The sequence below is a fragment of the Ambystoma mexicanum genome, chromosome 1p (assembly GCF_040938575.1).
Source record: "Ambystoma mexicanum isolate Mex_15411 chromosome 1p, UKY_AmexF1_1, whole genome shotgun sequence".
Lineage (NCBI taxonomy): Eukaryota > Metazoa > Chordata > Amphibia > Caudata > Ambystomatidae > Ambystoma > Ambystoma mexicanum.
The window spans coordinates 729,312,406-729,334,983 of NC_090921.1; the positions used below are offsets into that span (position 1 = coordinate 729,312,406).

Genomic DNA, 22,578 nt, shown 5'->3' on the forward strand with positions numbered 1-22,578 from the left:
GACGAATGCACACAGCACACTCCCCGCTACGCCAACACTCAGATGCACATAGAAGCGCCGCGATATTAGGAGAAGAATTCACGGACTATTTGAAAAAACTAACAAGGGCAGCGCGCGTAATATCAAAGCAGCTCTCCCCACCCTTCACTAGAGAGGAGGGAAACATAACAGGGTCTGTCACAGAACCTGAGCAGCAGTTACAGCTAATGCCAGGCGAACTAATATATGTCAGAAGTTTTGTGCGTCGATGGAATGCACCACGGTTCCACGGCCCGTACGAGGTAGTGTTCTGCACGCCCACAGCTGTAAAAGTGAAGGGCTTGCGGTACTGGATACATTTGACGGATGTGCGAAGAGCTTACAATAATGTGCAAGAGGAGGCAGATGAGGAGGCACAGACAACAGCAACCAATTTAACTGAACAAAATGTCTGAACATCGACTTGTGTGTGGGTGCGTCAGCAGTGAACACGAATGGGAAAGTGACTGGAAAAAAAATTGTTGCATTTTTGTTTGATTATTTGTGTTTTCTTTTTGGTGTGTTTATCCCATTATGTGATTGATGAAATGATCAAATTATAACTTGTTACACCCTTGTCTGTGAATTCCCCTCCCTACAACCCTACCCACCTCCATTTCCCATCAACATATAACGGCCCTAATGGTGCCAACAAAACATTTACATGCATGCACTTAATGCACTTTTGTATCTTAAACAGGAACTACCATGGCATCTAACAGGCAGCCTGCAACGGATAGAATTAGTAGAATGAGAGAAATATTAAATGAGAGATGCAGATATTCGTATGAGTGCGGATTATCTATATGTATTCCCATGTTTTTATGCTAATGTTTGGCTTGGTTACGTATTGGTTTATAGCGTTCATCTCTATCGAGATGAACGAGGGGGGAGGGATTAACAGCACTGGGATTAACAGCACTACTGGGACCAATGTAACTGCAAGTGTGAATATGAGGGAAGGGGATTTTCTGATATGGGACAGAACTAAACTTGTATGGGGTTATCACACCACACCATCCAACACTGTCATATCTGAAAAGAAAAGGCCACAGGGTGAAATGCAAAACAACACAATGTCCCCACCTGGGATGCAAAGGTTTAATGCTCACAGTTTAAATGACCGAAACCCATCCGCTATATCATGGTTGTACAATACGCCTACCAGTCAACCAGCCCCCGTCTTAAAAAACAACCTGCAAGATAAAGTAAAAGATATAAGTGAAAAAATGCAAGCAGCACACGAAATATTATACGAGGATTGGGCCAAGGGGGGCGGGAATGAGAAAGGGGGGTCTATTTTACCCTTCGCCCAGGAAGTTGGGAAGTACATGAGGAACAAGAGCAACAGACGACAGAGGGAAGCACGGAGGAGGAAGTATGATGAGTACTATGGTTTAGGCCTAGATAAGATGGAAGACCCACGACACCCTCACCAAACAAATAAGTGGTATGCAGATATGAGTGCCACAGCTAAACAAACAACAAACGAGAGCTGTTATGTCTGCTCCCTCATCCCGCACGCTTCAGGTACACCCAAAGTATTGTTACCCAAAGAGTTGCCAATTATAGATGCCCAATGTCTCCTTCATCTCACGTTATGCAGAATTAAGAACACCTTCCAGGCACACGAAGTTACTTTTCAAATGCTGCAGAACGAGAAAACATGCTACCCAAAAACGGCAGGGGTAGTATGTTTGAAAGAACCATTTTTTGTAATACAAGGGACACTTTTTTCGGATAACAAGTGGAAGGATGAAGAAGTAATGTGCAAGGCGGAGGCACTGAGAGGTGTGGCACCAGAGAAATTGCGATGGATAGAAGAAACATGCACACCAGTATGGAAAGAACACATTTCAAAACTAACTTGGGTAACCGCCATCGAAAAACCTTTCAAACTACAGAGCCAAATAGACTATGAACTGTGTTTCAAAGGGGAGGGGAAGACCTCCATGGGAACAAACAAGAACTGTAACAAGACCCTCACCATCCCAGACCTCACAAAAGGGACAGCGGCCCTTATGGACATGTACTGGGTATGCGGCAACCAGGCATACCTACATCTCCCCCCGTCGTGGAGTGGCAGCTGCTCAATGGCCACTCTACACTCAGCCCTAATGGTAATACCGGAGAGCCACATCAACGGGAGCAAAAAGACACAGGAACGCCAGCAACAGAGTGCAGCCCAGCCAACTGCGGAGTTACAAATGTACGGCCTATCTTCCGGAAGCAAGGGAGAAGTGCTCACCCGTAACAGACGTGCATCGAACTACATATCAAAGGAATCGTCAGAATTATTGGCCCAGATCCCAGATAAATATAGATTATTCAGCTCAGCAGAAACATTCTTTGCCTCACTGGTCTCATGTGTCCAAACAAGAGCAAATGCAAAATGGCTCCAGATAACACGCTGGGAACTGATTCAGCTGGCGAACGACACTGAAGAAGGGTTTAACGCAATCAAAGTGGAACTAAGAGCTTTACGACTGATGACCATGCAAAACAGGTATGTCCTGGACCTGTTAACGGCGATAGACGGAGGTGTTTGCCGAAAAATCGGAAGTGCCTGCTGCACTTTCGTACCTTCTGAAGACGCGGAAAATGGCTCCCTATCCCATGTAATCGAAGCAGTCCATAACCTAGGAGAAAAAATGAAAATGGAAGGTGGGGCAGAAGACAGTACATGGTTCGATAACATCTTCTCCTGGGTCCCCTCATGGCTTGGAACAACTGTGAAATTTTTGATGCCAGCTGTGGTGTTCCTCCTTTTAATTTTTTGCCTGTGCCAGGTGGGTCTTCGGGTTTGTGCTAACGCAGTACCGAATGGTGCAATGATGATGGTGACAATGGGCAACACCCGGGGTACAATGCAAGCCACGCAGGAAGTACATGTACAAACAGGGACTGATGACACACCTAGGTATCAACTAGTGCCTAGATACCACGACAAGGACATTATAGACAAACTATGGCACACCACCATCAGAGAACCACGCATACTAGAATGGTATGAGGAGGTATGGGTAGACTTGGAAGGAGACAGCGGATGTATATACCTGACCTGTACCCCAGATGAATATGCTAGGAGGGGTGAGTGCTTAAGGGGGGTGTGCAGAGCCTGGATGCCCATAAAAGGCACACCCGCATGGGATGAGGCAGTTATGAACGAAGAAGAGTGCAGGAGACTGAATGAGTTAAAGAATTCGTTACGTAAGTAACGAAAGGGGGGAAATGTAGGGGAGGATTGGTCCAAAATACCCTCCTCGCCCACGTTTTCTCCCCAGGTGAGGACCATGGCTCCTTGGGTGGCCCCTCATACCACCCGGGCCCAGGTGGTGGAGGGTCCACCTGGTGACGACATTGCCCACACGTATCAATTACCCATATGTCATGATCTCTGCTTCCAAAAGGTCAGGGTTTTCCCAACTCCCTTGGAAGCAGATCCATAACCCAGGTTCCGAGTGCCAACCAGTCCCAATTGGGACCTTTTGGACCCAGTCCTGGCGCCAGTGGCACCAGGCTCATAAATATGCCCAGTCCCAGCGCTGGAAGCGCCGGGCTCATAATGCTTGGGTGGACTTACCTGCAGCAGACCATGCTGCTTACTTGCCTGCCAGTTGAGCCTCTGATCCCCTTCTGTTTGGAACTACTTTTCCTGTTGGGTGGGGCTGGAGCCACTCCCTAGATTCAGAACACTGGAACTCTTCTGGAAAGCAGGAACTCTTTTCTTACCTAGGCGTGGCTGTGGAAGGAGACACCGAAGCACTACAGGAGGCTATTTAAACCACACCCGGTGGATGAATCTTGCTTTGCGTTATTCTGCAACCTCTGCAGCAGAACGCTCATCGTGTCTTCTGCATCCGGTCCTGGGCCTAAGGAAAAAGGCTTACCATCCTGAATCCAGTCTTCAGCAACACCTATAAAGACAAGAAAGAACAGGTTAGCATTCCGGCATCTGAAAGGCAAAGGCTTACCATCCTGAATCCAGTCTTCAGCAACACCTATAAAGACAAGGAAGAACAGGTTAGCATTCCGGCATCTGAAAGGCAAAGGCTTACCTACTCTTTGTGCGCTCCGGAGGTCTTCACACTGCATTCCGGCATCTGAAAGACAAAAGCTTACCAACTCTTCGCACGCTCCGGAGGCCTTCGGCGCTGCATCCCGCATCTGAAAGACAAAACAAGGTGCGTTTAAGACATTGGGGAACTTTAATACTCACGTGCCATTACTCCTTTCCACATCTAATCCAGTGGGTATTCCGGCACCCTGCAGCCGCTCCGAACTCGTACCTGCAAAATAAAAAGACAGTTAGAGCGCATCGTGAAGCAGGCAACAAGCGCTTACTTACGTGCTTCCAGGCGCTTCTATTCATCACACGGGCTCCATCTTCAACTCACTTCAACCCGTCATCCGCCATCGCCGGAACCCTGCAAAACAAGAGACATCATTACTAAAGACTTTACAGACATTTGAATGACTCGAAACTTACCGTTCATGCAGTAAACGATGGACAGCAGTCCTCTGAAGTCAAGAGGCCTGCGCTACCTATCCAGTGAAGAAACTGGTTACAGCACCCTGCCCCGAGGCAGATGGAGAGCTCGGCATTCACTTACCTAAGGTGAGAGCGTTAACCTTTGGGGGTCTACAGGAGAGGAGAAGAGGAAAGAGATAGGGACACCCCAATAACCCCAGTTCATTAACCCCTTATTTTCTATCTGCAGACATCTTACTCTACACGTCAGGCATACAGTGCACAGAGGTCCAGCCCAAAGAGCCAACCGGGTGCTACACATCACCTTTGAAGATACGGTAGTCGCCCAGTCAAGACCGGCGCCTCTGCGAGAATCAGGTGAGCGTTACACCATATATATTGATATTAGCTAGGCCCAGAAACCATTTTCGCCTACCAAGGATGGGGTGAGATCAGCGCACTGTAGCGCGGCCCCCACCCTCGGAGGGTTTTTCGATTAGCCCTGTTGCCGCAGCTCCCTGGCAGATCGGCTGCAAGCACGTACCCACGAGCAAGACGGACATGAGCTAGCAAAATACACTGACACTGTAACATTTCACCGTCCGCAGTGTATCACTGCTCCCAGAATGGCCCGGTCGGCAGGGCCTGGGTGATGGGAAGGTCTGCTGAACGGTCCTCTGAGAGAAGAGGAAAAGTACCCAGATACGAATGTAAAAAAAAAAAACTACTTGTTGTCTTCTCTCCATACAAACCATGTATACCAAAGATACCTGTAGAATTGTGTAGTTAGTGTACATAACACCAGCAATGAAGGACCCATACCCCTATAGGGGTGTGCCAATGACAAAAGCATTCCAGGGGAGTGGTCCTTAGAAGTATTATTAAAAACAGTACACCCTGCGGTCCCGCGCCATAACTGAACTAATGCTGCTAGAGTACACAAGAAAACGAATGTAACCATATGGGGGGCGCCTGTGAAGGGTGTGCGAGAATGTACTCGTCACGCATGAATGTTCAAAGCCCCTTGTGTGCCACCACCGTCACATACAGTGGCGGTTCATTTTCTATGTACTACACCAACCTCAATGCTACCTCACTTACTGCCAATGTATATGCATATAGCTAAATACTGAAGTCGTCGAAACATAGTGTACGTATAAGGTGCTTAGGCTGGATATAAATTAAGACACCTCCAGCGAAGTGAAATGTATGTTTTCAAGTAATTCAAACAAATATTATAAAGTGTTCTAATGATTGTGATATTTTCGCCTCTAAAAGCCGGCAACACGCGAGGAAGATACCTTTGTAAAAATGTGCAAGGCCATTTCCCCTCCCACCCTGCAGAGACTGCCAAACATGAGAGCAGAGGCCCGCGCCGCACTGCCCCACCTCCCCCAACCAGACTGGAGCCGCTTCAATGATGTGCAACCCCCTCTGCCGCACCCAAGGCCACGGGCCGCCACCTGCATTATTTACAGCACAGCAGTAAACCTCTGCCTGAACCCACACTTCTAAGGGCGCCCCCTCGTAAACCCCACAAACCACCAGAGCATCCTAGACTTATGGCCCTGTGCAGTCAGGACACCCAACACTGTGGCAACACACCGCGGCACATTTATAACCACATCTAACAAGACAGGGAGGCTTGTACCGTCCGTCCCATGCCCTGAAGCTTAGCCCCTCAACCTATGGCACCGGTCAACAGGACGCTGGTAACCATGCCCTGATGAACGACCATTAGACCCCGTACAAGGTGCATTCCTCCTGTGTTGCATTAACCTGTAGAGTAACCTATTGGAAGATTTACTAAAGAAGACAATATTGCAGTGACTGAATGACTGCGGTGTGCATGGCCTAGGGCAGATAAGTCAGGAAAAGACATTCATCTCTGACACTGGCCGCAATGGCACACCAACACCGCCCGGATGAACTCTGCCAACCTGCCAAGCCCAGCCCAACCCACGAGGCTGACCAGTGACGTTCTCCAGCCACGGCCAACCGCATCGCAGAGGCACTTATAGTTAGTCATCGCCACCCAATCCCATTGTATTTGTGCCCCCTATAGTATGTAGGTTCTTATGACGTTTTTTGTAAATATATACGCCTGTCTTTGCTATTGTCAGACAGAGCGCTCTCGGAGTTTGCAGAGTTCTTTGCATGCCCTATTCTGATTGATAAACTCCCATTTAAGCTCACCCGCACTCTGTCTTGGCTTTATTCCCTACCTGGGAGAGTCCTTCATTGTCTCTCATTGCGGGGAGGATCGTGCTGGCTGGGGACGCTTGCTTTCACCAGCCACACCCGAACACTAGAGAGCTCATGGACTGTCATGCACTTCCTGTTTGGCAACAGGAAGTGGTAACCACGAGGTAACTACAAACACCAGGAAGGAATTAAAAGATGGTATCTGCTATGGGCTTTTTATGTACCTATGCCAGGTCTGCCAGGCCTCCACCCAGCTTGCCCCGACTACATGCCTGGTACCCATGACAGACACCCACCCACCATCCCTGTTGTTTGTTGGTAACAATGTAATGATTTGTTTTTTCTTCCAGAACTGCCCAGTGGATGTTACATGATGTATCCCTAAAGGAAGCACTGCCAGATACCACGAGGGGACTGCACAGCCACTAGCCTAGAATAGAATGACACTCAGGAGTACTATACTCAGGGGAGGCTCAGGGCAAGGAAGGGTGTAGGGGGCTTGGAAGTCCTTCCAACTCCAACAATGTGGGTCAGGGTTTGGGGAGGTTATGAGAAGGAGAATGAAAGAAAATGGAAAATGGAAAATAAGAGAGAAATGAAAACTAAAGGGGAACAGAGGAAAACAGGGGAATGGGACGAATTGGGGAATTCAAGATTGGGGTTAGGAAAGAACTGGGGAATGAAGCTTGGGGAATGAAGCTTGGGTAAAGACGAATGGAAAGAATTGGGGATGGAAAGAATTGGGAAATAAAAGAATAGGGGAGTGGAATGAAGGGGGGAATGGAATGGAGTGGGGAATGGATAGATTTGAGGATTGGAAAGAATTGGAGACTGGAAAGAATTGGGTATTGGAAAGAATTAGGGAACGTTTTTGGGGAATGGAAAGAATAGGGCATGGGAGAAATCGGAGGTTTGAATTGGAGATAGAATTGGGGGATGAAAAGAGTTGGAGGCATGGGGTATGGAGAGAAGAGGGCAATGAAGGATCCAGCTAATGGGAAGGGTTCGCGTTGGACAGAGTTTGGGAAGTAAAGCATTGGGCTACAAAGAAGAGGGGCTGGTAAATTATGGGGGAACGCAAGGAATTGGGGAAGGGAAAGAATTGGGGAAAGGACAGAATTGGGTATGGTAAAGTATTTGGGGGAATGAGATGAGTTTGCCAAATGAAAGGCTTGGGGTTTGAACAGAATCGGGAAAGGAAAAGAATACCGAATGGAAAAAGATATTGGGAAATGTTCTGTCCTCTGCTATTGTCTCCCTCTACACACGAGGACTCAGGGAAACTCTGCCATCTTGATCAGGTCCCACAGTGCTGCCATCCCTTTTTGGTTTGGTTTTAAAATGGTTACATATATAATTTTTTTTAAAACATATTTTCGTTGAATGAAAGGTTAAGGTTGCAATGTAAAGTGACCATGAGCGAGGAGGGGTTGGGATGTTCGCGGAGTAGAGGGGGGTTTGCAGTTGTAAAACCTGAAGTGTTGACGAATGTAGGTTGGCAGGACCAGAGACCTCAGTACTGTACCGGTTCTATGTGATTTGCAGCTGCGACACCTAGGTGAGTTTTGTATCCAGATGAAGAGCACACAATCCACCTTATGGTAGTGCTGGGACAACAAGTTATCCGCTGCCATTACTGGTGGAGGGGAGTTTGATAGAGCTGAGGAAGTAAGCACTGAGATTGTTTGGCAGAGGTTAATGTGGTATTAATAGGCTTAAAGATGTCTTGTGTGTGGTGATTTCTGTGTGCAGTGTAACGGTGCTAGAAAATAGAGAATGAGGTCAGATAGTTGTGGGGAGGAGATGAGGGCTTTTGGTGTTAGAGTGAATTGTTTGAGACCCAATCTCTAGTTGACCTGGGACTGGAGGTTTCGTAGTACTCCTGCTGATTGGGATGCAGAGTTTTTCCTGCTCATTACAAGACTTGATTTCAAAACCAGGATCTGGATTGCAATGGAGATTTTTGCAGAGCACGGTCGTGCTGGTTGTAATCAGAGGCCAAACTGTGCGGGACCTAAAGGGTACGACGTTCCCTTACCTTTTAGAACAATCCATGAACGCTCGGTTCCAGGAGGTCAACATTTTCTTTTTAGACATATCCCCCAATGGGGTTTCGCACCTGAGCCCTGCCAATAACAAATCAGTGTAATATATCACTGTGCTATCTTGTATGCCTGGATTAGTGTTGATTATTGACACATTAACAGTGGTGATTTAAATGCATTTTCTTGCACTGTGTTTTCTTCAGTCTTGCTAGAAATGTTGTAAAGCGCAGCATTGCTGGGTTCAGTGGAGGAAAGGAAGGACCCGGTATGGGGATTGATTTGGGGGGTGATGGTGAGTATGGGAGTGGGGTGGGCATAAAAGTGAGCGGGGCAACAGAAACATAGTTGCACTACTTTTTTTGCACACTTCAACCCTTGGTTATAATTAAGCAATATGACGCGAACGGCGGGGGCATTACCTACTCAGGTAATGCCCCGGGGCCCATAGTTATAGGCCCGAGCGAAGCGAGGGCCTTAACGAAGGCCCCGGGGCATTACCAGAGTCGGTAATGCCCCCGCCGCGAGGGTCATATTGCTATCAGTATCCCGGCCCGCAATATTTGCGTGACCGGGGTACTAAAAGCAATTTTTTTCTGTCCCGAAAAAAATGGCCGCCGCCATGGAAAGGGAAACAAGTCCGTTTTCCCTTTCCATGGCGGTCATCGGGAGCGGACGCGCTGGGAACACATGTGTTCCCAGCGCGTCCTCTCCCAAAAAAGGATCAAGAAAAAGGTAAGTGGGGTTGGGAGGGGACAAAAAAAAAAAAAAAATGTACTTGCGTCCCCAGCGGGGGACGAGGAAAGCCCCAAGCCGTGTGGAGGCGCTGAGCGGGGATGGCCCCGCTCCGAGTCTCCACACGGCTGGAGACTTCCCTCGTCCCCTGCCGGGGACGCAAAAAAGGATCAAGAAAAAGGTAAGTGGGGTTGGGAGGGTGGGAGTGGGATGGGAAAAATCAAAAACGTACCTGCGTCCCCAGTGCGGGACGAAGAAAGCCCCCAGCCGTGTGGAGGCGCGGAGCGGGGATAGCCCCGCTCCGAGTCTCCACACGGCTGGAGACCTCCCTCATCCCCCGCGGGGGACGCAGAAATAAGAGGGTAAGTTGGGGGGGCGGGTGGGAGGGAGGAGAGGGAAGGGAGAAAAAAAAATACTTACCCGAGTCCCCTGGCGAGGCAGCCTCTCAGCCGCGGAGAGGCCCCGCTTCGGGCTTCCCCATAGGCTGAGAGGTTGCCACGCTCCTCGCCGGGGAAAAAGGCCGTGGAATCCTGACGGAGGGATCCCGGCCGGGTATGGACCTGGCGAGAGCCAATCAGAATGCTTGTTTCATTCTGATTGTCTCTCGCCGGGGTACTAATGTACAATATGGGGAACTGAGGGGCTCAATTCATCAACCTCGAGGTTAAAGGCGGCCAGCCCTGTCTGGATTCAGTTTTGTGAATCCAGATCACAGGTTTAAACCACCCTTTGGGGTGGCTTTACCCTAACCCTAATATATACATCCTTAGGGAACACTGAGTGTCCTGTTGATATATGTATAATCCACACTAAAATGCGGTTGCCACAAGATAGGTGAAAAAAAATATATAGCGCTACAATCTGAATTTGCCAATAACTGTTGGTAAGTGGTAATATAGTCACAGTTGGCGAGTAAGAACGTTTGTTCTTTGTGCATGTTGAGAACTGGTGTTCATGATAAAGGAACATGTGTTGTATGCATGCCGTGATGCAGCGACCAGTTTTTGAATTTAAAGAAATACTTCAAAGTTAGTAGCACAAGTATATCAGTATCAGCTTGTTTTTAATGAGGATTTATTAAGAAGCCCCTATAACCAGTTAGAGTTAGATGTATTTCTACAGGAGCATATTTACCATAAAACTGGGCATATTTATTAACCGTATGCCATAGCAGTAGAAATGCAGCTGTAACTCCGTTTATGAATAACATTTACCCAATAATTCCTGATATCGCGAGCCACTTAAAAAACAGAAGCAAGGCCTAGAGCTTGCCAATCAACTCCTTGAGAAGGCCCTACCGTGGATTGTACAGACAGCCTCAAAGATGCCAATATGACCTTGATTGACTTCCCTTCGTAGGTCATACCTTCAGCCTCAACTCTCTTCATTTTGTCTTGGCCCAAACTCATAAAAGGATTTCTCTCAGAGACAGTTTTGCAGGAGAATCAAATGTAATTAATGTGACTCTAATGGAAATCCTTGTATAAATACTTTAGTATTTAACAATATTGGCTCCAAATATTTAACAGTGCCCCCTATATGACTGCATAAACAATACTTCCCTTATACTGATATATGCTCTTATGTAAATGTTATCATTCCCACCATTCTAAAACGGCAACCATTACTACTTCTTACATAGAAGAACAAATTACTTACCCCTAATGTTCTTTCGACTGGATGTTCCTCCCACGTAGTCCTCATCTTTGATATACTCCAATATCATGCTTGCAGGTTCAGACAACTATTCACAGCAGAGGGCGCTGTGCGTTGTCGGTGACCCTGTGTCCCTCGACGGCCTCTGTCCACTCTCAACCATGATGTGGGAAGCAGTATAAATGGCTCGCACCACGCCTGTTGTCTCAGTTCATGTTTTTCCGCTCACCAGCACAGCAGTCTCGAAAATGAGAAAGATGTGAGCATTAACAGAGAAAGGTGTAAATCATGGAAATTCTCTCCTGATAGAGGGGTAGGATGGGAGGGAGATGTACATGAGAGGAAATACCATTCGAAAGAACATTACCAGGGGTAAATAATTTGTTCTTCAAATGGATTGTGTCCTCCCATGTATTCCTCATCTTTCATAGACTTCCATAACAGTACGTTGCAGGAGGTGGTAAAGGAGCATTTATTTCTGATTTATGCTGTGTAGCCTTTTCAAATATGGCATCCTGACCCGATAGAGAATCGAAGCAATAATGCTTTGTGAAGGTATGCAACGAAGACCAGATGGCAGCACTACAAATGTCCTGCACTGGTACACCTCTCTGAAGGACAGAGGAAGCAGCCACCCCTCTAGTGGAGTGTGCCTTCAGGAACTTCCTTTTCAGTAAGATTGTAGCCAGATTGTAACATTCAGAAATGAACAGGATAATCCACAGAGACAGGGTCTGTTTTGTAACTGCCTGCCCCATCCTGTGGCCAGCATAGCCTACAAAAAGCTAATCATCCTGTCTTAATTTAGAGAGTCTCTTAATATAAAAGCTTAACGCTCTCTTAGGATCCATTCCGTGGAGTCTTTCCTCCTCCTTAGATGGAGGGTAGAAAGAGGCAAAACAATCTTTTGTGCCAAATGGAATTCTGAAATCACCTTGGGTAGAAAAGAGAACGGAACCCTCAAAACTACCCTGTCTTTATAAAAAAAAACATAAATGGTGGTTTAGACAGCAAAGTTTGAAGCTTGCTAGCCTTACGAGCAGAGTTAACATCTGTTAAAAACACAGTTTTTAAAGGAAGCATCCTGAGAGGAAAGGAATGCAGAGTCTCAAAAGGAGCTCCCACCACAAAGCTCAAGACTAGATTGACGTCCCAAACTGGAACAATAAAGGGAACCGGAAGGAAGATATTAGTCAACCCTTTCAGAAATTGGATGACAATAGTGACTTTGAAGTAAGAGCCCTGTTCCGGGGAAGGCTTGAAAATGGACATTGCAGCCAGATAGCCCTTAGCCATAGAAACTTGAAGCACTGATGGGTCAGATGCACAAGGCCCACCACAGGAGATCCTGAGCGACCTAGCTATGGACCTGAATAAGGTCTGTCATTCTGCCAGTGAACTGTGTGACCACTGGGATCTGAGGTCCCACTGAAGAGATCTCATCCTTAGAGGGACCTCTGGCACCAGGAAAATGCAGGATGTCATGAGGTCCAGCAACCTCAGAAAATCAAAGGCCGGTAGACGTTGGGCACTCTGAAATTTGCTTAGCATCTGCAAAATGTGATGAGCCCTTACCATAGGTGGCAAAGCTTTTCCTGAGGAAGAGTCTAGGACTGCTCCAATTAATTGCAGCTTTTGGGAAGGTATCATGTGGGACTTCTTGAAGTTGAGGGAGAAGCCCAGTTTGTGGAGAGAGTGGCAGATGCTGTCTAGATGTTGCAGAGCCGGTTCGGATTAATGGGCTCTGATCAGCCAATAATCCAGGCAGGGGTAGATGTGAATCCCTCCCTTTCTTAGATTCGCTGCCACCACTGCCATCAACTTGGTGCAGACCCTCGGGGCAGAGGTGAGCCGGAAAGGCAGAACTCGAAACTGATAGTGAGACCTGCCAATGGCGAATCTCGTGTACTTCATTTGCTTGTGATGTATTGGCGCATGGAAGTAAGCACCTTGGAGATCCAATGACACCATCCAATCTTGGAGCTGAAGGGCTTGGAGGATCTGCGAAAGAGTGACCATCTTGAACTTGTCCTTCCTGAGGAACTTGTTCATACATCTCAAGTCCAATATGGGTCACAATCCTCTGTCGTTTTTGGGGATCAGAAAATACAGCCTGGATTCCTCTCTACCACAGGTACCAATTTGAATGTACATTTCCCTAATAGAGTTAACACCTCCTGTAAGAGGAGCAGATCTGTTTCTTTCAAGGACTGGCCTCTTGGGAGGCAGTTTGGAGGCCATTTTAGAAAAACAAGGCAGTAACCATGAGCAACTATTTTCAGTGCCTAAGCATCGGAAGTAATACTTTGCCACTCTTCCAGATGCTGAGATAACCTGCCCCCTACCACAGTCCTGTGGATTAAGACCTCAAAGAGGTTTTGGAGTTGCAGAGGCTACAAATCGTAGAGAGGCATAGGGCGTTGAAGCACCTCTGACTCCACATCCTCGTGAACCACGAGGCTATCTCCTCTGTCATCTCTAAGAACTGGCCTCTCGAGCTTTCGATGGAAGAGTAAAATAGAAATGACCGACTCCTCCAACCCTGAGAAGTCGACTGGCCCTGCTGTGGCTGACGAAGACCTAGCTGCAGTTTTTGAAGACTGCAGCTTTTCTAAGCTCTCACCTGCCCTAGAGTCAAAACCCACAAAGGGCATACCCAAAAGGCTAAATTGCACATCAGGTGTGAAACCCACAGCCATGCAAACCTCCTTAAAACAGTACTTGCTGCCATGAAGCGGCTGACACAATCTGCTGTGTTTAACCCAGACTGCAGAGATTGGCACATGGCATCTTTTCCATCCTGTGTTATATTGAGGAAACATGCTCTCTCCTCCCCCTTGGGTATTTGATCAGCAGCCATCGCAACAAGCGCCCACAGAGTGTAATAAAACATGGCCATGGCACAAGTGGCATTAACCACCTTCAAATGCCATGATCCCTGCGTGAACACTCTCTTCCCCAGCGCATCAACTCTCTTATCGTCCCTCCCTGGCGGAATCTGCAGACTGCTTTTAACACCAAGATCTCCAGAGTTGGATGTTTGGAAAGAAACTCTGGATCAACAGAGGAGGGTCTGTACTTCTTGGTGAAGTCTTTATTCACTGCAGGGGTAGAATCTGGTTTCTTCCAATTATCTAGAACTCTTTTCTTCACTGCAAAGTGGAATGGAACTATGGGATCCTTTGCAGGACCTTTATCAAGGATGTGTGTTAAAGCTCAAATTCTACAGCAGCTCTACCCCAACCAAGATATTCAATAACCTTCAACATCACAGATCTGTAAGAAGCATCAGCATGCCTAGATCGTTCAGGAGTACCAAACTCCACCTTTGGAGATGTGTCCAGACCCCTAGCATCCCTAAGGGTGTCAACGAGGTCCCTCATTCTCAACTTTTCCAAGATGAACTCTTCTGGGACACAAGGTGTGCCATTATCAAGTCCAAACCCAAATAATGTGCTCTGCTCCTCCTCCTCATAAATGGAACTCATTGACTTAGAAATGTGTTTTGTCGTCTGTGGCTTAAAGACCTTAAATGGGTTCAAAGAAGATGTCGAAGGCTTCCACAATGACGACTTACCTTCGAAAGAGCAGACTGGAGTGGATTTGGAGTTGGTTTTGATTTTACTCGAGGTGTCTAGTTCACACATGGCGCGCAAGGAACTTTCTAGACCTTTCAGTCCGGGCTCTTGGGTGCCTGAACAGAGGCTTTCATCAACACACTGTCAGCCTGATGCAACGCGATGGAGTTGGAAGCCTTCTTAGACTTATCCAAAGAGGTAGGTTTTGCCGATTTTGTAAACACCTCCAACATTTTTATTCAGAATTCTTCCAACTCAGCTTTAGAAGATGTCTTGCTCTGAAAGCTTACCTGTTTTTCATCGGGGGAGGATTCTGATGAAGGCAATAGAGACAGATGGTGCCTCTTCCTGGATTTCCTCAAGTAGGACGAAGAGTGACGAGACCTTGACATGGACAGCTTTGCATGCTTGCTGTGCTTCTTGGACCAGCAAGGAGAAACCTCTCTCGAACTCTTGTACTCTGAAGATCTTAACTTTGATGGGGTGATCGAAGCCCTTATACTGACGCCAGTGTCATGGTTGAGAGCGGACGGAGGCCATTGAGGGACATGGGGTCGGCGACGACGCACAGCGCCTTCTGCTGTGAAAAGTTTTCCATAGCTGCATGCAAGATATCGGAGAATATCAAAGAGAAGGAATATGTGGGAGGACACAATCCATTCGAAAGGGTTGCCATTGTAAGCACTCTAAAATGGTTGCTCTTTTACTAATGTCACTTACAGAATCCTTTCTATTAAGCACAGACAATCATTTTTAGGACCATCCACTCGCGCACACATGGAAAGTATCATATGTCTTTCAATTTTCACATCCAATACCAAGCTATTCAATTTATTTTGATACCTACCAATCAATTTTTGCTAATCTGCACCACTTAACATGACCCAGAAAAATATGCCAAGATGGCTGTGACCTTACACAGGAATGTCAGCCCCATGCAGGTAACAATGCGTAAAGCTACATATTAATGCACATAGCGCACAACTAGTGGCTGCTGTTCCCCTCACATATTAAAGGATTGCAGACCCTGGTTGATTGCGTAACCTTGTTAAGTTTAAACTTGGAATCAAGTCTGGTTAAGAAATAGTATTTCAGAGCAATTCTTAAAATGGGCTGAAGTAAAGAGTCCTGTGTATAATTAATCCAGTTTGGGGGGCTCTTTTACATGGGGATTACTTGCTGAGAGTAAATAATGCAGCTGTTCTTGAATGTGATGCGTGTGTGTAGGGGCAGCAACCAACTGGCACAGATGGCAAGTCTGGAAACCATTTGGAGAACTGAGAGTGGCTTCCAAAGGTCATGTGACTGGAGGCGTTTACATTTTTTCTTGGCCAAATACTGCTTTGTCAGTGGACCCTGTGCACCTGCTGTCCTGCCTGACGAAGCTCCCTGGGCCTTGAACGCCCAGGACTCTGCATGCAAGTCTGAGACTTCTGGAGCACTGTAATTGGCTCCAGGTAGTCCTGTGACATACTGCCTCCCTTATTCAGTCTCCCTTGGGCATCAGCCCGGGTGCTGCAGCCAAGAACCAGAAGCAGCAAAGGGCAACTCCCTGTTTGAGCCGGTTAGGGTTGGAATCATCCTAGGGCCAGAATCTCTGTTCGAACAAGGACTGCCTTGCGCTTACTTGTTACCTGACTCCTGCTTATATTCTTCCACCAGTTTACTATTCATTCACCAAGGAACTTCTATTCCCTCACAGGACCAAGAAACATTCCTGTTCTGAGCCTGTTAACTGCCTTTTGGCTACCCATATCCCCATTCATGCCCAACTCAGAACTTAAACCTGATTCTTCTCAGCCACACACCCACTCCTACCCTTTCCACTCCCCCACCTGCCCTCTCTCCAACTCGGGCTGCACCCTTTCTTCATTGTCTCCACTTGGCTATTTCTTTGACCCTTCATCATGCACCTTGACTTCGCTCCATTCCTATTTCTACTCACTCTTCTCCTTACCCTCTCTCACTTCTGCATCACTCTCAGTCCTCTCCATCTCCCTTCTTGCCCCCTCACCCCCAACCCTCAAATGAGACGCTCCTGTTCTCCCAGGATCTCCAATCTCATCTATCCCCTTGCCTACCACACAACACCTGCTCCTCTGCTGCACCTCCCATCACACTTTCACTTGGCCTCTGGAATGTATAACCCCTCTGCAACAAGTCTTCCTACATCACTGACCACTTCAACTCCTATCACCCTCAACTTTCACCTCTTGCTACCACAGAAACTTGGATCTCCCCTCATAATTCTGCTATAATAGCAACTCTCCATTCCGACTCTGCTACCATCTCCCACTCCCCTCGACCTGTTGGTAAGGGTGGTGGTATGGGTTCCCTTTCAACAAAGCCCTCAACAATTCTACTCTATCCCTGTCTGACATCAACTCTTTTTCTTTCGAATATGCAAGTATTCAACTCCTACCTCCTACTCCTCTCACTGTTCTAGCTGTGCAGGAGTAAAAATTACAAAAAAGAAAAACAAAGAATCAGCGCACAGGGATCCGAAAAAGAAAAAAGAAATAATTAAAGTAAAGGACCCTCATGCGTCATCACACGAGGATCCTTTATTCCAAATAAGAAAACAACTATTTACCAGCGCAAGCGGAGCTTCATGCTGTGAGCACTGCCACCACCCAGGTGGCCCATAACTTTTTTACCACCGCAAGCCACGGGCAGCACTATAATTTACCAGCAATCCCCACAGCAGTGGAGCACCAAACGGTTTCTGCCCTATTGGGCTGCATGTCATTGAAGGGGCTGCACGCCTTTCAGGAATCCCACCAGGACTCCATGGGCCACACCTGGCAGACGTGGCCCAGGTGGAGTTGTGTGGGGCTCCCCACTCTGCATCAGGTTGCTGGGATGCACCTTGCATACGCAGCCCAGCCCAAGTAAAGACTTTGGGGCCCCCACCCATTGTTGCTGCTGTTGCCTACTGCTGTCTCTCTGTCACAACAAGAAAACCATCACAAGAGAGCGTGTCAAGACTCTTGAGATAGCCCTGTCCAGGTTTCCAGGGGGTGTGGTGCTTATTCATCACTCCCGGGTTTGCATGTTCCGTTCTCCCTTTTACTCACATTCTTAAAATGAAAAATCTTTTGCTATGTATTGATATCTCATCTGCCAGAGCAGTACATGTCAGATTAGCACAGTCTGCTAGTCCGTCTATTTGAAGCTCAAGGTTCTTTGCAAAGTTCTCCCTTACTTCCCAGTTCACCTGCACTCTGTGTGATTTCTGCTATGGTGTCGGGCTCTCTGGACTACTATAATGCTCTGTATCTAGCCCAGTCTCTCTACCTGTTTCATCGCATGCAGGTTCTGCAGAACACAGCTGCCAGAATGACGACTCGGGTTTCTTTTCGGGCTTCTATCCACCCTCCCCCAGCCCCATTCTCATCTCACTGCACTGGCTTCCCATTGCGAGGCAGGTAGACTTCAAACCTTGTTTATGGTGCACCGGGTTTTCTATGGCTCTGGCCCTGAGTACTTACAGGAGAAATGTCTCTGTTATGCTCCCTCTCATTCTCTCTGCTCAGCATCTCTTCTGTTGGTTAAGATCCCTTGTTTACATCACTGAAGATCAGGGGGTCATGCCGTTTCTGTTGTGGCCGCTAGGCTATAGAATTCCCTCCCCCTTGCCCTGAGTGCCACACGGAAAACATTTTCTTTTTCATCGAGCTTTGAAGACTTTTCTTTTCTAATGCTCTCTTCTCTCTTGTCTGATTCTTCTTTCTTGACTGTTCATGTTTTCTCCCTATCTCCAAGTGGCACCATGATGCCCGCATTGGTGAAGGTACGCTTTATAAATAAATACGCTGTTTTTATAAATAGTTTTTTGTACAGTGCACTGTATGGACTTTGTATATATTTTGTAAATACTTTTTGTAAATTTGTAATATCTGAAAGGACTCTTTTTTAATATTTTTGTTGAGATATGCACCTGTTTAGGAGTAATTTAATTGTATATTGTGTCTTGCGTAAAAAAAAAACTCTCAAAACCTTGCTGGTGTACCAGAAGTGAAACGTATAAGTGAGAATGTAACCTTTGTCCACCTTTCCTTTTGTGTGCCCGTTACTTTAACCGAGTGTCTTTTTCCAGAGGGGTATTTTGGGAAAATCTTGCTCTAATCCATGCTCATTCCTCCACTACATCACAGCGGAGCTCACTGGGGTAATCTTGGACCCAGGTAAGCCAGGGTTGGAGACAGATAAGAGGCGGGTCAGGTCTTCATTCAAGTTATGTAATAAGTATATTGTGTGCACGCCTACACCTGTATCCCAATAAAGTGTGCCGTAGACCCCCCTGACCCTGCGCTGCATTGCTTTCTCGTGCCACCCTGGTACTCTCAGCTCCTTTCCTGATCTGAATCTTCTCCCCAAGTCACTTCTTACAGACATTTCTATTGCCCTGCTGGGTCAGAGGGGTTAACATTCCAAGCCCTCTACAGCCATCTGCCATGAAATTAACTCCTTTCTATCTGACCACTCCTTCCACGACCAGCCTACCCACTCTGGTGGAAACACTCTTGACCTTGTTTTTCTCTCTAACTCACTCTCCTCTGACCTCTCCATTCACCCCTCCCTCCTGATCGCTCCATTGTTTTATTTAACATCTTGGTCATTCCACCATCCCCTCCTGTCCCTTCTTCAATGACTAGGAGGAAATTCAAGCATGACTCACTTGTCCCTTACCTTCATGATGTGAGGACCTCTCTGCTGTCTTTCTGCTCTAGTCATGCCTCGACCCATAGACCCTTGACCTTGTATTATGTGTTATATTAGTGTACTCATCAAGCTTTATAATATGTTTAATGAAATCTGATTTAAATGTCAATGAGCAAAGCCCAAATTGCCCTAATGCATTAGGCTGGAAACAAACAAAAGCCTGTCCGAGTTCTAGGTCTATCCTTTCCTTAGACTCAATTTTAAAGATTATGACTGAGATCAAGGCAGGCCTGATGCTGTCGTCCATTATGGCATTATTGTCTGAGGGTTTGGGCTTATACGGCCGGTAACAGGGCCTAAACACAAGGGCTTAACCAGTTACCGGCCATGTAGTCTCTACCACTGGTGATTATTGCTATTAGCACCCCAGGCAAACATTCATGGTACTAATAACACATTTTTAGGGATACTGGCTTTAAATGGCTCACTTGCACCTATTTCCCATTACCAAAAAACTACAACCATTCTAGCTACCACTGGTAATGTGTGTCTCTTTAGTATATCAATGGGGGGCCCTACAACGGGAAGCTGCTAGCAGGGAGGAATGGGCGAGGACAGGTAAGTGGTGTTGGGGAGAGTGGAGGACTTCGAGTGGTGGGGGGTGCAGGATGTAGGGTGGGCGTGGATGCCACAGAGATGTCTGTGTGTGCAGGAGTGCAAAAAAATGGCGGACCTCTGGGCGAGGCACCAGTTGATGAGATGCAGCACAGGCTGCTACCGCCAGATTCAGCTTATATTTTTCTTCAACTAATTTGGTGATGTCTCTGTGCTGTGCAACTAGGAAATAAGCACTCTGGAGTTGCAGGGGAACCAATCAAAAGGTTCAGAATGCAGGCTGTAACCGTGGTATTGTGCCAATTCTAAGCCTTCCATTTGGCTGTGCCCGCCTCCTGGTCTCCCCTCTTGAGTCGCTCACTGCTTTTCTCCACTATGCTTCGGTGTTATAAGCCTTGTTCCTTGGTCAGATACCAAGGCACTGTTAGCTTTCCCTTCTTCAATGAAAATGGAAAGGGAACTCGATATTTCTGAGTTAGCTTAATTTTTTGTCAATGTGAACATCTCATGAAGACTATTGGTCAACGCTCAGAAGGTGCACGCAGACACGCTCATCTGGGAAATCCTGAGTGACCATTCCAAATGCGGGATGGCCCTTTGGAATGCTTGAAAATACTCGCAGGTCACTCACACTATATATTAAATTTGACCAATCAATGCAATTGAAAAAGCATGCACTGTACCGGCATAGATTGTAGACACGACATAGATAAGCAGGTATGTTCTCCCTTCTTTTCCCAGCACCTGTGGGAGGATCAGGAAGCAGACACATCGGAAAATGGGCGAGAGGGCCCAGCCCAGGACACAGATTACTGCAAGGGAGAAAAAAAATGTAACATTAAGGATAAACATTCCAATATATCACAGGCTGCGATCAAATCTTTGCTACTTTCCCATCACATCAGGGCTTCCGTTTCCTCATGCCTCCGAGTGTCAGGCATGGGAACAACGGTGGTGAGACACTGTGATATATGGTAGCATTATCAAGGGTGCCTTAGGCCGCTAGCAGATGTGGGGACTCTGGAAGAGGTGATCAGCACTCGCATATGTGAGGGCCATGAGATGTGTGAGGGTACACTAGGCTATGCGGAGGGCATGGTGATATGCAGGGAACTCTGTGGTAGGTGGGTGCACAGTTATATGTCCATAGCACTGACATGTGGGTGTTACTTATATGTGGGGGCACTGATTTATGGGTTGACACTGATGTGTGTAGTCACTGGCATATATGGACATATGGTTGGCAACAATACAAAAGGAGGACTTGTATTATCTAACTCACGCAGTGGTGTGTAGGAAACTAAACTCACCAAACAATGCACCCAGGAGACCCATCTTGCGGGGTTCATTGAGAGCCAAGGGATCGATTATAAGGAAAAAGAAACCTGAAAATTAATTAGAAAAACAGGATTCATCAGCTTTCCTCGAGCGCATATATATACATAATATATATATATTTATACAACACCAAGACAGTTATGGTGGGTTTAAAAAGGTTTGAAAAAAAAACCTTCACCTGAAATGTGAAAATAGGAAAGCCCATTTGAGCCAAGTCACACATTCCACAACGCAAGGCTGGAGGTTCACCTCCAGTTCTGAACAACAACAGCAAGGCATTGTTGGTATGCAAATTAGCTCACATGCAAACCTTTTTCTCTAGGACATTGGGCCTCATTCTAAGTTTGCAGGTCTTGAAACAACGGTGCCGGTAAGCTTACCGGCACCGTTGTTGCCAGACCGGCAAATTACAGGTTTGCCTGCCGGAGCTGCTGTGCGTGACAGGTCTGACCCTGCCAGGCACAGTAGCACTGTTGTTTCGACCAGCAAATTACAGGTTTGCCTGCCAGGCACAACCGTCGGGTGCTTTGTCTGCCACGGTTGCCTGTACCCACTCCCATAGTATCCTACAGGACTCTATGGGAATGGGGAGCAACAAAATGTTCCCAGCCACTGGAGCCTGGAGTGTAATGAGGCCCATTGTCTTTGTCTAAGAGGGCAGTGCTACTTTATACATAGCTTAATTAACCCAAGACAGACATTTGCAAGGCTGCCAGTACAACTACATACCTGGTTTAACCCTTATTAAGGATCATCAATGCAGTATAGTCCTGACAGCCTTGTGGTTGGAGCATTGGGCCATGTTTTCACAACACCAAGAAAGTTATGGTGGGTTTAAAAAGGTTTGAAAAAAAACCCTTTCAGCTGAAATGTGAAAATAGGAAAACCCATTCTAGCCAAGTCCCACATTCCACAATGCCACTTAGTAGCCATCATTGGAAGTTCACCTCCAGTTCTGAGCCACAACAGCAAGACATTGTGGGTATGCAAATTAGCTCAAATGCAAACCTTTTTCTCCAGGAAATTGTATTTGTATTAAAAGAAAGAGCCACACTGGGGACATGTCGTCTTGGCGACACAGAGGCACGTGGTGACTGTGACAAAAGCATTATTTTCACAATTCAAAGAATTTTTGGGCCCATGTTCTTCTGGTTCGGAATCAAAACATTGAACATATGTTAGAATACTAAACTGTTGGTACATTAAGCATTTCTCTTGACAATTGTTGCATGATAGTGTTTAAACTGTAGTGTCT

The 22,578-nt window shown here is 46.8% G+C and overlaps 1 protein-coding gene across 1 annotated transcript in view; it reads right to left on the minus strand.

Moving 5' to 3' along the window:
• The window catches only part of LOC138507837 (E3 ubiquitin-protein ligase DCST1-like), a 484,214-nt gene extending 462,331 nt beyond the window's left edge, over positions 1-21,883 (minus strand). Inside the window, exons 1-3 of the mRNA XM_069625446.1 lie at positions 21,874-21,883; positions 21,287-21,370; positions 20,669-20,797 (exon numbers count right to left, since the gene is read on the minus strand). Of these exons, the coding sequence (XP_069481547.1) occupies positions 20,669-20,797; positions 21,287-21,370; positions 21,874-21,883 (223 nt within the window). The remainder of the gene's footprint in view (positions 1-20,668; positions 20,798-21,286; positions 21,371-21,873) is intronic.
• Positions 21,884-22,578: the final 695 nt, after the last annotated feature.